The sequence below is a fragment of the Bufo bufo genome, chromosome 9 (assembly GCF_905171765.1).
Source record: "Bufo bufo chromosome 9, aBufBuf1.1, whole genome shotgun sequence".
NCBI lineage: Eukaryota > Metazoa > Chordata > Amphibia > Anura > Bufonidae > Bufo > Bufo bufo.
The window spans coordinates 158,599,079-158,615,188 of NC_053397.1; the positions used below are offsets into that span (position 1 = coordinate 158,599,079).

General features: G+C 42.7%; 1 protein-coding gene across 2 annotated transcripts in view; it reads left to right on the forward strand.

Annotated features, from left to right (window-relative positions):
- The window catches only part of TAB1 (TGF-beta activated kinase 1 (MAP3K7) binding protein 1), a 99,734-nt gene that overhangs the window by 80,338 nt on the left and 3,286 nt on the right, over positions 1–16,110 (forward strand). For both annotated transcript variants that reach the window (XM_040407138.1, XM_040407139.1), the window contains one exon: positions 4,294–4,405. In XM_040407138.1, the coding sequence (XP_040263072.1) occupies positions 4,294–4,405 (112 nt within the window). The remainder of the gene's footprint in view (positions 1–4,293; positions 4,406–16,110) is intronic.

Here is a 16,110-nt window from a genome sequence, read left to right on the forward strand (position 1 = left end):
GCAGGGCAAGGGCTCTTTTATTTACAATAACACACTGCCGGGTGGAGGCTTCCGCCTAGCGGTGTGTACGGTGACGTCACCGACTCTGATGGGCGGGCTTTAGTGCTGCCCTAGCCGTTTTAAAAGCTAGGCAGCGCTAAATCCGCCCATCAGTGCCGGTGACGTCACCAGGCTCACTTCTGGGCGGAAGCCTCCACCTGGCAGCCCCATGGAGAGCCTGTTACGTCACCGGAACTCCAAAAAATGCCTTTACCCTGCGTGATTTAGCGCAGGGCAAAGGAGAGCATCGGAGCATAAACTGCTCCGATGCTCAAGTCGGGGGTGAAAATGGGGATATGTTCGGGTTCAGCTCTGAACCCGGACAACCCCTTTAAAGGGGTTGCACCAGCTTTGAAGCTATTTTTGGCAATCCCCCGCTGAGGGAAGCATACTTACCTGCTGCCCGCTGCTGTGTTCCAGCTCCTTCGGTTTGCCACATTCTGGTTCCCTTTTTGTCAACTCCCAGGGTGGGCCCGGCACATCTGCCTCTGCAGCTAATTACTGACTGCAGCGGTGACGTGTCTTTCATGGTCACGTGACCTGCACAGTACCGTATATATTGTATAGTATCTGTGCTTGAAATTGTAGCCCAGGCCCATTCACTTGAATGGGACCAAGCTGCACATAAGCCATGTAAATCAATGAACGTGATGTCACTGGCCTAGGAAGAGGCCTCAGTGCTCAACTGGGTGCCACAGTCTCTTCAAACATCTGATCTTTGGGGTGCCAGAGGTCAGACCCCAACTGATCTGATATCTGAGGATAGGTCATAAGTGTTTTACTCCTGGAAAACCCCTTGACCCCATTACTGTTCTTGGCTTGGTGGCTGTACTGTTGCTGAGCTGCATGTAGCTGAGACACATATAGTTGAGGCTGGGTGCATTTGCTGGTCACTGCCTGATATGTGTTTGTGTCCTTGACAGCTTTTAGTATCTGCAGATGTCTCTACAAGTGTATTTTACTATATGTCAGTCTATGACTTTTTTGCAGTAACTCATCAAATAACGGAAACAATTGCAGCACAAATAGTTGCCAAAGCCCAGCTTCTGAATGTGTGATCACTAAAGGTTGCTTTTGTAGTTTTATTTATGTCTCTTATTTCTATATAGTTATTTCTATCATATGAATATACAGTGTGTGTATTAGATGGTTATTCACAGACGTTACCTTTTATTTTATAGTGAGGTGGACTGAATATATAAATTCAGTTTTATTCCTTTGGATGAATTGATTTACACTTTGCTGTGTTGTTCTCCGGTCTCTGAATGTATAATACCGTGGAGATGCTTTGGTTTGCCTAGAGGCCAGGTGTATTTGGAGACGTGATTGCTAAGCAGCAGACGCATAGCGCTGATCAACATGATAAGGTCGTGGGCCAAGTGTGAGTTCATGGTCAACGGTGACTAAACAATGGAACAGTCAGTACTGAGTAAGAAACGGCAATCTGTGTCACATTGTCCGTGATCGATGTAGTATCTGCTTCCAAACAAGCTGTTACTCTGACAATATGAAAACATACAGTACATAAAAAGAAAATGTCTTGGCCTTCAACCAGACATTAACTATGGACACCTTTATCATTGATTTATATGCATTTTGATATATTAAAAAATTGTAATAGTTTTTTATTTTATAAAATTGCTTTGATCGGCTTTACCCGCTTCTATGTTTTAGGGCTCATGCACACAAACGTATTTTTGGTCCGCATCCGATCTGCTTTTTTTGCGGGTTGGATACGGACCCTTTCACTTCACTGGGACCTCAAAAGATGTGGACAGCACACCCATCCATATGTTCGTTCCACAGCCCCGCAAAAGATAGAACATGTCCTATTCTTGTCCGTATTACAGACAAGGATAAGACTGTTCTATTAAGGGCCGGCCATTCTGTTCTGCATAATGCGGGATACACGAGGCCTGTATCCGTGTTTTGCAGACCGCAAAAATGGCAACAGCCATGTGCATGACACCTTACACTACATAACAACTGCAGAAAGCTGTTCAGTAGCAAATCCGTCACACTGGTTGTTGGTGGCTCGGTCGCCAGTCCCTCTCTGACCTCTCCTGAATGATCTTCTAACCTGATTTATAACCAAATGACAGTTACAGGGTACGCATCGCTCATGTGTTGATGGCAATATTTTTAGCAAAAACTCTGCAGTTGCACTTTGTTCCTGCAGAGTTTATTGGACCAGCCAGGCGTCTATAGAGTCAGTTACTGTGTCAGTTTATAAAGATAAAGCATTACATGCAAATTGTTAATATTATTATCTTCACAAATCTCAGCAACCATAGTGTCATATACAGTACATGGTAGGAGAGGGTTCCAGTCCGCAGGTACTTTTTATGCTTGGGAATGAACATTTTTTTTCCATCTAGCAAAATGACTCCACACATAAACGTAAGGTTCGGAATTCCTATATGATGAAGCCTGTACAAAAAGAACGGCCATATCAACAAGCGCGTACTAAAAGACACCATTTTTGCACTTGCCTCCTAAGATTTGGTGAAAGGGAAGTTGCCACAGTGCCAAAATAAAAGAAAACGGGATTTGTTTGATAGCTACAACTCCACTGGAAGTTGAATGGATGTTATTCACAGACGTTACCTTTTATTTTATAGTGAGGTGGACTGAATAAATCAATTCAGTTTTATTCCTTTGGATGAATCGATTTACACTTTGCTGTGTTGTTCTCCGGTCTCTGAATGTATAATACCGTGGAGATGCTTTGGTTTGCCTAGAGGCCAGGTGTATTTGGAGACGTGATTGCTAAGCAGCAGACGCATAGCGCTGATCAACATGATAAGGTCGTGGGCAAGTGTGAGTTCATGGTCAACGGTGACTAAACAATGGAACAGTCAGTACTGAGTAAGAAACGGCAATCTGTGTCACATTGTCCGTGATCGATGTAGTATCTGCTTCCAAACTTCATCATGCTTCATTTTCTCTGAGACAAAACTGTTGGAAAATGTCTTGGTCTTCAGCATTAACTATGGACACCTTTGGCGCTGTATTTTTACTTTTGATTTATATGTATTTTGATCTATTAATTTTTTTATAGTTTTTTATTTTAAAAAAATTGCTTTGCTTGGCTTCTCCTGCTTCTATGTTTTAGGGCTCATGCACACGAATGTATTTTTGGTCCGCATTCGATCTCCCTTTTTTGTGGCTCAGATGCAGACCTATTCACTTGAATGTGACTGCAAAAGATGCGAACAGAACACCAATTGATATGTCTGTTCCACAGCCCTGCAGAAAAACAGAACATGTCCTATTCTTGTCTGTTTTACAGACAAGGATAAGACTGTTCTATTAAGGGCCGGCCATTCCGTTCCGCAAAATGCGGAATGCACGAGGCCGGTATCTGTGTTTTGCAGACCGCAAAAATGGCAACGCCCATGTGTATGAGACCTTACACTACATAACTGCAGAAAGCTGTTCAGTAGCAAATCCGTCACACTGGTTGTTGGTGGCTCGGTCGCCAGTCCCTCTCTGACCTCTCCTGAATGATCTTCTAACCCGATTCATGACCAAATGACAGTTACAGGGTACGCATCGCTCATGTGTTGATGGTCATGTTTTTAGCAATCTGTATGACAGAGACTTCTCTATTATTGTGCCAGTTCTGTCGTCCTGCAGCTACCATTTTCTGTTCAGTCAAAAACTCTGGAGTTGCACTTTGTTCCTGCAGAGTTTCTTGGACCCGCCAGGCGTCTATAGAGTTGGATTTGCATGGATGTGACTTAGTATCAGTTTATAAAGATAAACCATTAAATGCAAATTGTTTGGATTATTATCTGAACAAATCTCAGCAACCATAGTGTCGCATACAGTACATGGTAGGAGAGGGTTCCAGTCAGCAGATACTTTTTATGCTTGGAAATGATTTTTTTTTTCCATCTAGCAAAATGTCTCCACACATAAACGTAAGGCTCGGAATTGCTATTTTATGACAACAAGCCCACACAAAAATTTTTTTTGCACTTTCCTCCTAAGATTTGGTAACAGAGAAGATGCTTTAGTGTCACCATGATAGACAAGATAACAGGATTTGTTCGATAGCTACTACTCCACTGGACTTAGCGGGGATGTTACCATATAATATAAATCTCATGCCACTACCTTTACCTCTAATTCACATTACTTGTCTTTAAAAAGTGTATTTAACTTATATGTCCTATGTGTGTGATAATGAAGGTTGGATTGTTAGGGTACATTACATGTCAATTTTTCTACTGTGTTTTGTCTTTTCAGGGTTGGATACAGCCAAGATAAAGCAAGCAGGTGTTATAGGAGGCCAAACAAGCACTCGAATAATTGGGGATTACAAAGTCAAATATAACTACAATGACATGGAGTTGCTAAGGTGAGAGAATTACTGAGTATTGTCTGTCAATATTTATCCTTTTTTTTTGTTACATAGTATTTGTTGTAATTAGTCACCAAGTGCTCATTATATGGACTGCAGCTGCCAGGACAGTAGCACAGGCTCCTGTGAATGTTCCTAAGGCATGAGAAAAACACGTGAAGTGTTCGCTCTTCCCATCAGATGTGGTTCAGCACTCAGGGGGTAGGGGCACACTTGTAATGGACAATGCTAGGGGGTAGGGGCACACTTGGAATGGACAATGCTAGGGGGTAGGGGCACACTTGTAATGGACAATGCTAGGGGGTAGGGGCACAGTTGTAATGGACAATGCTATATGACTATGTTCTGTCTTAGTTTAATGAGATTTGTGGTAAACTAAAATACATCCTCAATAGGTGTTTCCAGGACTTGAACCCATTTTACTTAAGCTTCTGAGCATGTGGTACCTAAAGAAAGAATCATACTCATCTGCTTCCCACTGATCAGAACCCTGGATTCATACGGCATCTTCTGGTCCAGCCGCGGTACATACAGTGTCATGTGTGCCGCTTCAGCCAATAACTTGTCTCAGTGGGAACATCTTCCCAGGCGACATGTGACCCAGCAGTGACATTCCACCTGAGGACATGTTACCAGTGAGGCTAGTCATTGGCTGCAGCGGCACACGTGACCCCCATCAGTACCCCAGCCAGAAGTAAATAAGGTGGGGATCAGATGATCAACAAACTGAGTTAAGGTAGCCGAACCAGAGCAGAAGAGAGCAAGTGAGTATGATGCTTTCCTTAGGTACCACACTCTAGGGGGCATTAAGTAAAGAGTGTCTGAATCCCCTTTAAATGCTATGTGTAATGATGAGTAAACCTGGCCATATACGATTAATGTACAGAGCATCTGATATATGTATAAGGGAAATTCAACATTCCCGATCCTTTGTTCTCAGGTGAGAAAAGCCATGGCAGAGATGGCTGACAGCCTTTTGTTTCTATCTCCTCATTGAAAACACTTACACACCCAGCCAAATGGAGTTCGTATGTGAATGGGGTGGGTTTGGGAGGAATAGCTGTCAGCCACACAAACATTCTGCCTACAACTATCTAAAGTGTATGGCCACACAAATGGCTATATAAAGTGCACGGCCAGTTTACAAGTCCGGTTATATTTAGACAAACAAAATATGGTCTGTTAATCCAGACATATCCATCTTTTATAATGTGTTTGGTTCAGTCAGAATATACTACTCTCACTTCACACATGAATGATTAGAATACCAGCTGCTGGAGTCAGAAGTCTACTAATGTTATTGTGGATTGTAGGTATCTGCCTGTTTCCAGATGTTATTGCATATTTATTACACTGAAAGTTTTTATATGAAATATTTGAAAATGAAACCATAAATTACATCCCTTTTAATACTTCATTTGTTTACATAGTTTCATAGTTAGAGCAGCTGAAAAAACCATACGAAATTGAGAGAATATGGATGGAGGGAGGGTTAAGAAGACAAATGCCCCATAAGACGGCAGCATATTGAGATGATGGACCCACTTTAATCCTCTGCTGTCAGGGGTGCTTAGACATTTTGCACCTCTGGTAGCCAGGACAATTTGTACGAATAAAACCTAAGTTACAAAATAGTAACATAGTATATAAGGCCGAAAAGACATTTGTCCATCCAGTTCGGCCTGTTATCCTGCAAGATGATCCAGAGGAAGGCAAAAAAAAAAAGAAAAAATGCCTTCCCGACTCTAATAAGGCAGTCAGATAACTCCCTAGATCAGTGATGGTGAACCTTTTAGAGACCGAGTGCCCAAAACTGCAACCAAATACCCACTTATTTATCGCAAAGTGCCGACACGGCAATTTAACCTAAATACCAATATAATATATCTTTCATGTCCTTTATCATTTATCTATAATAGATTAATAGCCTACATTTAATGCGCTGCCTGTGCTGTTTATAGTGTGTCCTGGGGATGATGAATGGCAGGAAAAGTCTAAAGCATATTGCTATCTATACCATAGACTTTTTCCAGGGCGTGGGTGCCCACATAGAGGGCTCTGGGTGTCGCCTCTGACACCCCTGCCATAGGTTCGCCATCACCGCCCTAGATCAACGACCCCTCAATAAATAAATCCAGGCCCCTCTTGAACTCTTTTAGTAAACTCACCACCTTCTCAGGAAGAGAGTTCCATAGTAGAACTGCTCTTACCGTAAAGAATCCTCTTCTATGTTTGTGTACAAACCTTCTTTCCTCCAGACACAGAGGATGTCCCCTCGTCACAGATACAATCCTGGGGATAAATAGATGATGGGAGAGATCTCTGTACTGACCCCTGATATATTTATACATAGTAATTGGATCTCCCCTCAGTCGTCTTTTTTCTAAAGTGAATAACCCTAATTTTGATAATCTTTCAGGGTACTGTAGTCCCCCCATTCCAGTTATTACTTTAGTTGCCCTCCTCTGAACTGTACACAGTACTCCATGTGTGGTCTGGCTAGTGATTTGTAAAGTGGTAGGACTATGTTATCATCACGGGCATCTATGCCCCTTTTGATGCAACCCTTTATCTTATTGGCCTTGGCAGCAGCTGCCTGACACTGGTTTTTACAGCTTAGTTTGCTGTTCACTAAAATTCCTATGTCCTTTTCCATGTCAGTGTTACCCAGTGTTTTACCATTTAGTATGTACGGGTGACTTGCATTATTCCTTCCCATGTGTATAACCTTACATTTGTCAGTGTTAAACCTCATCTGCCACTTATCTGCCCAAGCCTCCAATCTATCCAGATCCATCTGTAGCAGTATACTGTCCTCTTCAGTGTTAATTACTTTACACAGTTTAGTGTCATCTGCAAAAATTTATATTTTACTATGCAAGCCTTCTACAAGATCATTAATAAATATATTGAAGAGAATAGGGCCCAATACTGACCCCTGAGGTACTCCACTAGTGACAGTGACCCAATCTGAGTGTGTACCGTTAATAACCACCCTCTGTTTTCTATCATTGAACCAGTTACTTACCCACATACAGACATTTTCTCCCAGTCCAAGCATTTTCATTTTATATACTAACCTGTTATGCAGTACAGTGTCAAATGCTTTGGAGAAGTCCAGACATCCATTGATTTGAAGCTGTTAAGTCTAGAAATTACCTCCTCATAAAAACTGATTAAATTTGTTTGACATGACTGATCCCTCATAAAGCCATGCTGATATGGCGTTATTTGCTTATTTTCCTTGAAATACTCCAATATAGCATCTTTTAGAAAACCTTCAAACGCCTGTTCCTCGGAGCACTATGATCTCATCCGCGCAGCCGCAGTGGAGATGTCTGAGCAGGGAAGCGGTCAGACATTCACTGCGCATGCGCAGAACAGAGACGCGCACGGAGAGGATCGCATTCAGCAGGAGATGGGCGGGCTGGAGGGACGCGCTGGGCGGCGGCAGTTTAGGAAGGTAGACGGAGCCTCTAGGTGCTAATGACGCCCCCATAGCACCTAGAGGCTCATTAGCATATAGATATAAGTTGTTATTTTAGCAAAACGGCTGCCCCAAAACCTATCATATTAGGATGGTTTGTTAGAGCAGACAATAGCAGATCGCTAGTGTCTGACACCTAAATATGTGATACCAAGTGATAGAAACCCTTTAAATATCAGAAATAAGGGTCTGGCTATGACATTACTTAATTCTCTTAGGATACAGGGGTGTATGCCATCTGGGTCCGGCGATTTGTCTATTTTAATCTTTTTAAGACGCCGCTGTACTTCTTCCTTGGTCAGACAGGATACTTTTAATGGGGAATTAACGTTTACATTCTGCATTTCATCTGACAGTTTATTTTCTTCAGTGAATACAGTGGAGAAAAAAATATATACTAGCTTTGCTTTCTCCTCATCGCTCTCTGCAACTCCCCCCTCATTACTCTGTAGAGGGCCGACACCTTCAGATTTATACTTTTTTCCATATATATAATTGAAAAACATTTTAGGGTTATTTTTTCTCTCTTTGGCAATTAATGTCTCTAGTTTGGCTACTTTTTATTTGTTTTTTACATATTCTATTTTTTTCCTTATAGTTTTTAGGTGCTTCCTCGCTACCCTCCTGTTTTAGTGATTTTAAATGCTTTCTTTCTGTCATTTATTGCTTTCTTTACAGTTTTATTTATCCACATTGTTTTTTTCTTGTTCCTTAAACTTTTATTCCCATAAGGTATGTACCTCTCACAATTAGATTTTAGGATGCTTTTAAAAATATCCTATTTTGTTGCTGTATTTTTATTTTTGAGGACTTTGTCCCAGTTAGTTAGGCCTGTGGCCTCTCTTAGTTGGCAAAATTTAGCATTTTTTTGAAGTTTGGTATTTTAGTTCCTCCCTGAAGAAACACTCTTTTGAATGATAATTGGAAGGTTATTACTTTATGGTCACTATTTTCCAGGTGTCCCCTGACCTGCACATCTGTTGTTCTGTCAGGTCTATTGGTTAATACTAAGTCCAGTATGGCCGTCCGTCTAGTTGGGTCCTGAACCAGTTGGGAGAGGTAATTGTCTTTGGTTATTGCCAATAACCTGTTTCCTTTATGAGATATACAAGTTTCATTTTCCCAGTCTATATCTGGGTAGTTGAAGTCCCCCCATAATAACCACCTCATTATGATTTGCTGCCTCATCTATCTCATTTAGTAGCAGATTTTCTGTGGACTCTGGTATATTAGGTGGTTTATAGTAAACTCCTATTAGTAAATTTCCATCCAGCCCTGTCTCAGTTATTTCCACTATGTCATAGTCTTCCTCACACATCACTAATTCCAGTTCTCCAGTTTTATTAGTCAGGCTTCTGCTATTAGTATACATACATTTAAGAGGTTTATGTATTTTTTGTACCCTACACTTTTCCTTCTGAGCTGTTCTAGTCCCTCCTTCCATTTCTCCTCCAGTCCCATTACCTTGCACCCGGTCTCTATTTGCACTATCTTCCCATCCTATAACATAATTACCGTCCCCCCAGTCCCTAGTTTAAACACTCCTCCAACCTTCTAGCCATCTTCGTCCCCAACACAGCTGCCCCTTCCCATTGAGGTGCAGCCCATCCCTACGATAGAGCCTGTAGCCAACAGAGAAGTCGGCCCAGTTCTCCAGGAACCCAAACCCCTCCTTCATACACCAGTACTTGAGCGACTTTGTTAATCTCCCGCTGCCTTTCTTGTGTGGCTCGTGGTACCGGTAGTATTTCGGAAAATACTACCTTTGAGGTTCTTGCCCTAAGCTTTTGACCTACCTCTAACTTTGTGATTGGTTCCGATATGGACCATGACCGCTGGATCTTCTCCAGCCCCTCCCAGTAATCTGTCAACCCAATTCGCGATGTGTCGAACTCTAGCTCCAGGAAGAAAACACACTGTTAAACGATCTTTGTGACAGATTGCCCTATCTGTACCCCTAATAATTGCGTCTCCCACTACCAGCACCTGTCTGCCCTGCCATGCTGTCCTGGTCCCCTGCTTACTGGAGCTTACATTTCCCTGACTGGCAGAGGAAGTGTCCGGCTGCCGCAGTGCTCTCCCTGAACCGACATCCCCCTCATCTGCCAACCGTGCAAACTTGTTGGGGTGTGTCAGATCAGGGCTAGCCTTCCTGGGACTGTTCCCTCTACCCCGCTTTCTAACTTTTACCCAGCTAGCTACCTCACTTTCCTGGGCCTCCTCGCTGCCAATCTCCCCCACATCTACCCCATTGAGTGCTTGCTCAGTAAGCAGCAAACTCTTTTCCAAATTGTCAACGCTTCTCAGTGTTGAAATTCGCCTGTTTAGATACTCGATGTGCGATTCCAAAAGGGCAATTTGCTCACATTTTGAACAAAGATATGCACCCTCAAAAGGCTGCTCCAGGACTGCATACATTAGACAAGATGTGCACTGGACTGCGCTGTATACAATATAGTGCAGTGATAAGAATCTAATTTACTGTAGTCCCCGAATCTGAAGTCACGTAATCTAAAGTCACACACTTAATACAAACACACACTTAAAAATCAAACACGCGAACGCTCACAAACTCGCGTTATTTGCCTGCTTGTATAAATGTAGCTCTCAAACCAGCCTGCTTTTTTCCTCTGGATTCAAAATAAAACAATTATACTAGCCCTGCATACCCATATATTTTCTGAAAGTAGACATCCGGCACATTTTCAAAATGCCACTCCGCTCTTTATACACACAGACACCTTCATGCGTCAGTGTAATTTTTCTTAAAAGGTACATAGATCTTAAAAAGAAATGGTGGCATGCATTTGGCTGGTATCCGTGTTCTGCGGGTCCGCGATTTGCAGACCGCAAAACTAATACGGCTGTGTGCACGAGGCTTTACACAGGCCAATTTTCCGGAACGAGCATTCATACCAACATTTGTGCCCTACAAATTGCCCCATGTAAATCTGGCTTAAACCAGATTGCAAAAAAAAGTTAAATTGATTATGAATTTTGTCTATGAGATGAAGACACATCTGGATTACTAGCGCCTTCAACTGCACATCACCAAACGGTGTCTATTTAACTGTTCTTTGTGTCCCGCTGGGGGACTGTATGGAGTTGAAGCAGGGCAGATGCTTAGCACAAGTATGAATCTCAATGTCCTACAAAATAGATCTACCTGTAACAAATCATAATCCACCGCATCAGAGACATGATGAGAATGGTATTGAAAGGAAATTTCTATAAAACCAAGGGGTACTGGTTCTCATTGAAGAGAAGAAGTGGGTGTATGTCCGTTAAACAGGAGACTCCTTGAAAGAGAAGATGGGTAGATTGTGTGTACTTTTATTGGAGGGGTCTCAGTAAGACCGGAGAGTCCTGGATAACAAAATCTTGAGAACCCCCCGAACACGACGGATTGTTTCCCATGTAGTTATGTCATTCTATATCACTTTCGGAATTAGCCCCTCACACCTTGTGGGGGCACCACAACTATTAGCTAGATTTGAATCAGACGACAGTAAAAACGTTCACACTCCTTATGAACTGCTACAAGTGTTTACTCCTCCACTTACATGTAGTTGGTTTTGCTTTACATAATTTGTCTCAATTACTGAGCAATTTCTATGCCCTCATAGGCTATAAATACTCAACTCTTCAGACATTTCGTTATATCATGTCTGATGTAGAGACCTATTAGCCGCACTTTTTCTCGTCATTATTGTTCTGCCATCTTCTGATGCATCTAATATTCTAAATGAAACGAAAACAAAAATGCACAATCATATGCAGGTCAGGCGGCAGACGCTATGGGGCCATTTTACATTTAATGTCTTCCATCCACTTTGGTAACATGTGAAATGCTGTATCAGATAAATTCAGATATCTAAAAAAGGAACGTAGAAGGAGCCACTGGCGCTATATACTAGTCACAGCTGCAGTGTCACCGCACTCCCGTAAGGCGCTCACAATCTATATGCACATACTAAAATAATACCAAAGACACCGCGCTCAACTCACCTCACACCAAACCACAACTACGAAACACCGCGATTTATCCTGTGTCATTCAAGCCTACCTTAATCTAGGCACTGAGATCGCTGCACTGGAAGTTCCGGTGGTCCGGCGTGTTATACACGCGGTTGTGGGCGCTGATGCATGGGGTGCCTTCTGGGCAGGGGATCTATGTCTCAGGTGAGCTATTGGTCCTGGAGTCTACCATAAGTATTATATTATTATTTATCATTTTGTTTCTATTGTTTGACCTTTTACACCTGATGAACCTACGGTGGGGGAAACGCATTGGGGTGATTTATCTTTATAGAGTTAAGGTGGTAGGGATATCCAGGGGCCATCATGTTTAGGCATGTGGATGGAGTAATCCCACCTTTAGGGGTTGTCTCCGGGCTGAGGCTATACTAGGTCCCGTATAGGGCAAATACCCCCAGTCCTATACCTCACCCATTTATGCCTTCACTTTCTGCCCCCTATGCCTCCCACTTTTTGTTTTTTCCTTTTTTGTTTTTGTTTTGTTTTGTTGGTAGCGATACTCTGATCTGGTATCTAGTGGAATCGGATACATATCGTACCTGTTTTTGATTGATTGGGCATATGGGTTGTCCTATTGGTGACCTATTACTATAGGTCCCTTTTTTAGTATTCAATAAAAAAATTATGTTTTAAGGGTCCTTGTTCTCTTTCTAGTAATTACTTTATTCTAGTTAGGACACCACTATTATCTGTGATATCTTCGCTTTGTATACTTTTTAATATTCCAAATTCCAGCATTAGAAGCAGGAGACTCTGAGCTCCGTTACTGACTGACAGGCACTGGCAGGGCAGTTCTGTGGACACAGCATGTACTAATATTGTATACATAATCAGTGTGTTATCTGCTCACTGAACTGTCACATCTTCAGTGTGCAGATAACAGTAAATGTGTGCCGTGTCTGCCTTGCCAGGACTTTTGTAGCCTGCCCCTAAATGCTGTGCACAGGACAGGTCCATAACTCCAGACTCCTACCACTGCTTGTGACTGCGTAAGCTTAGGCAGCAAGGCTGTCCCTAGTAATGACAGTGCCCTATGGCTGGCATAGTCATGGGGATCCATGGCTGGCATAGTTATGGGGATCCATGGCTTGCAATGTGATGGGGCACTGTGACTGGCATAGTAGGGGCATTATGATTGCTAATGTGATGTGGCACTGTGGCTGGCATAGTTGGGGCATTATGGCTGCTAATGTGATGGGGCACTGTGGCTGGCAATGTGATGAAACACTGGCTAACATAGTCAGGGGGCATTATAGCTGGTAATGTGATGAGGCACTGTGGCTGGCATAGTCAGGGGGTACTGAGGCTGGTAATGTTATAAGGGCATTGTGGTTAACATGGGGAGCACTGAGATTGGCAGTCAGAGGGCCTTTTGGCTGCTAATGTGATGAGGTACTGTGGCTGGCATATTCAGGGAGCACTGTGGCTGCAAATGTGATGGGGCACTGTGGCTAGCATAGTCAGAGGGCACTGTGGCTGGTAATCTGATGAAGCACTGGCTAACATAGTCAGAGGGCATTATAGCTGGTAATGTGATGGGGCACTGTGGCTAGCATAGTCAGAGGGCACTGTGGCTGGCAATGTGACGAAACACTGGCTAACATAGTCAGGGGGCATTATAGCTGGTAATGTGGTGAGGCACTGTGGCTGGCATAGTCAGGGGGTACTGAGGCTGGTAACGTTATAAGGGCATTGTGGTTAACATGGGGAGCACTGAGATTGGCTAGCACTGTGCACTGGCTAACAGTCAGAGGGCATTATAGCTGGTAATGTGATGGGGCACTGTGGCTGGCAATGTGATGGGGGTACTGGGGCTGGTAATGATGAGGCACTGAGGCTGGCATAGTCGGGGAGCACTGTGGTTGGCAATGTTATGAGGCATTGGCTTTTGTACTCTTTCTTTACCGTATCAACTATTTATCAACCACAGGATATATACAGTAAGAATTTTATTTTCTATTTTTATGCTTCTAATTGTTTGTGTGTTTTATGGTCCAGTGCTTCTTATAGACTGAAAAATTTGGTAAGTAATTTTGAAAGCTCATGGTTTGTCCTTGTCATGTCATTTAGTCATTGAAAGGTATCAATGACTGAGGACTCGCTGATTTAGGTTATTAAAGGGAATCAGTCATCACATTTGCCATATGGAACTAATGATATGGTGCTGTAGTTCACACTATAGCAAAAGAAAAAAGATGCAGCTTTTTCATGTACATCCACTTTGAAAATGTACCTTTCCATATGCAAATGGAGGTCATGGAGTCATTGAGGCGTTGTCTTACATTGTCTGAATCACGGAGTCACTGCTGCAAGCCCACCCATCTCACTGTGATTGTCATCCCTCTGCCCGGGTGTCTGAAAACTTGTGCATGTACTGTAAATACTCTTTGCCTTATCGTCTGGTGTATACACCTCAACTTACTGTGCATGTCATGAAAGGAGAAGGGAAAATGATGGTGCATGAGCGAGATTTCAGAATGACTTGGTGCAGCTAAGTAGGATGTCAATCACAGTGAGATGAGCGGGCTTGTGGTGGTGAGGATTCCATGACTCGACAATGTAAGAAGACACCCCAGTGACACAGAAATGGTTTTGCTGTGATGTGGTCTACAGCACCATATTATTAGTTGCTTATGGCAAATGTGATCACAGGTTGCCTTTAAGTTAAATGAGGTAGATACGTTTTTCACAAAGGCATATCGATGTTGCTAATCATAAAAAAAAAAAACATGTTACAGACATTAGTTACTTATCCTCAGGATTGATCCACAAATGATCAGCAGCACTCTTTTAATTGTTTAGACAGATTCTATTTGTCAAATATTACATTACATTTAACAAGCAGAAAGCATTCAGTGTGACACATATATAGTCGTGGCCAAAAGTTTTGAGAATTACATAAATATTGGAAATTGGAAAAGTTGCTGCTTAAGTTTTTATAATAGCAATTTGCATATACTCCAGCATGTTATGAAGAGTGATCAGATGAATTGCATACTCCTTATTTGCCATGAAAATTAACTTAATCCCAAAAAAACCTTTCCACTGCATTTCATTGTTGTCATTAAAGGACCTGCTGAGATCATTTCAGTAATCGTCTTGTTAACTCAGGTGAGAATGTTGACGAGCACAAGGCTGGAGATCATTATGTCAGGCTGATTGGGTTAAAATGGCAGACTTGACATGTTAAAAGGAATGTGATGCTTGAAATCATTGTTCTTCCATTGTTAACCATGGTGACCTGCAAAGAAACGCATGCAGCCATCATTGCTTTGCATAAAAATGGCTTCACAGGCAAGGATATTGTGGCTACTAAGATTGCACCTCAATCAACAATTTATAGGATCATCAAGAACTTCAAGAAAAGAGGTTCAATTCTTGTTAAGAAGGCTTCAGGGCATCCAAGAAAGTCCAGCAAGCGCCAGGATTGTCTCCTAAAGTGGATTCAGCTGCGGGATCGGAGTGCCACCAGTGCAGAGCTTGCTCAGGAATGGCAGCAGGCAGGTGTGGGCGCATCTGCACGCACAGTGAGGCGAAGACTTTTGGAAGATGGCCTGGTGTCAAGAAGGGCAGCAAAGAAGCCACTTCTCTCCAAAACAAACATCAGGGACAGATTGATCTTCTGCAGAAAGTATGGTGAATGGACTGCTGAGGACTGGGGCAAAGTCATATTCTCCGATGAAGCCTCTTTCCGATTGTTTGGGGCATCTGGAATAAGGCTTGTCCGGAGAAGAAAAGGTGAGCGCTACCATCAGTTCTGTGTCATGCCAACAGTAAAGCATCCTGAGACCATTCATGTGTGGGGTTGATTCTCATCCAAGGGAGTGGGCTCACTCACAATTTTGCCGAAAAACACAGCCATGAATCAAGAATGGTACCAAAACGCCCTCTAACAGCAACTTCTTCCAACAATCCAACAACAGTTTGGTGAAGAACAATGCATTTTCCAGCACGATGGAGCACCGTGCCATAAGGCAAAAGTGATAACTAAGTGGCTCGGGGACCAAAACGTTGACATTTTGGGTCCATGGCCTGGAAACTCCCCAGATCTTAATCCCATTGAGAACTTGTGGTCAATCCTCAAGAGGCGGGTGGACAAACAAAAACCGACTAATTCTGACAAACTCCAAGAAGTGATTATGAAATAATGGGTTGCTATCAGTCAGAAATTGGCCCA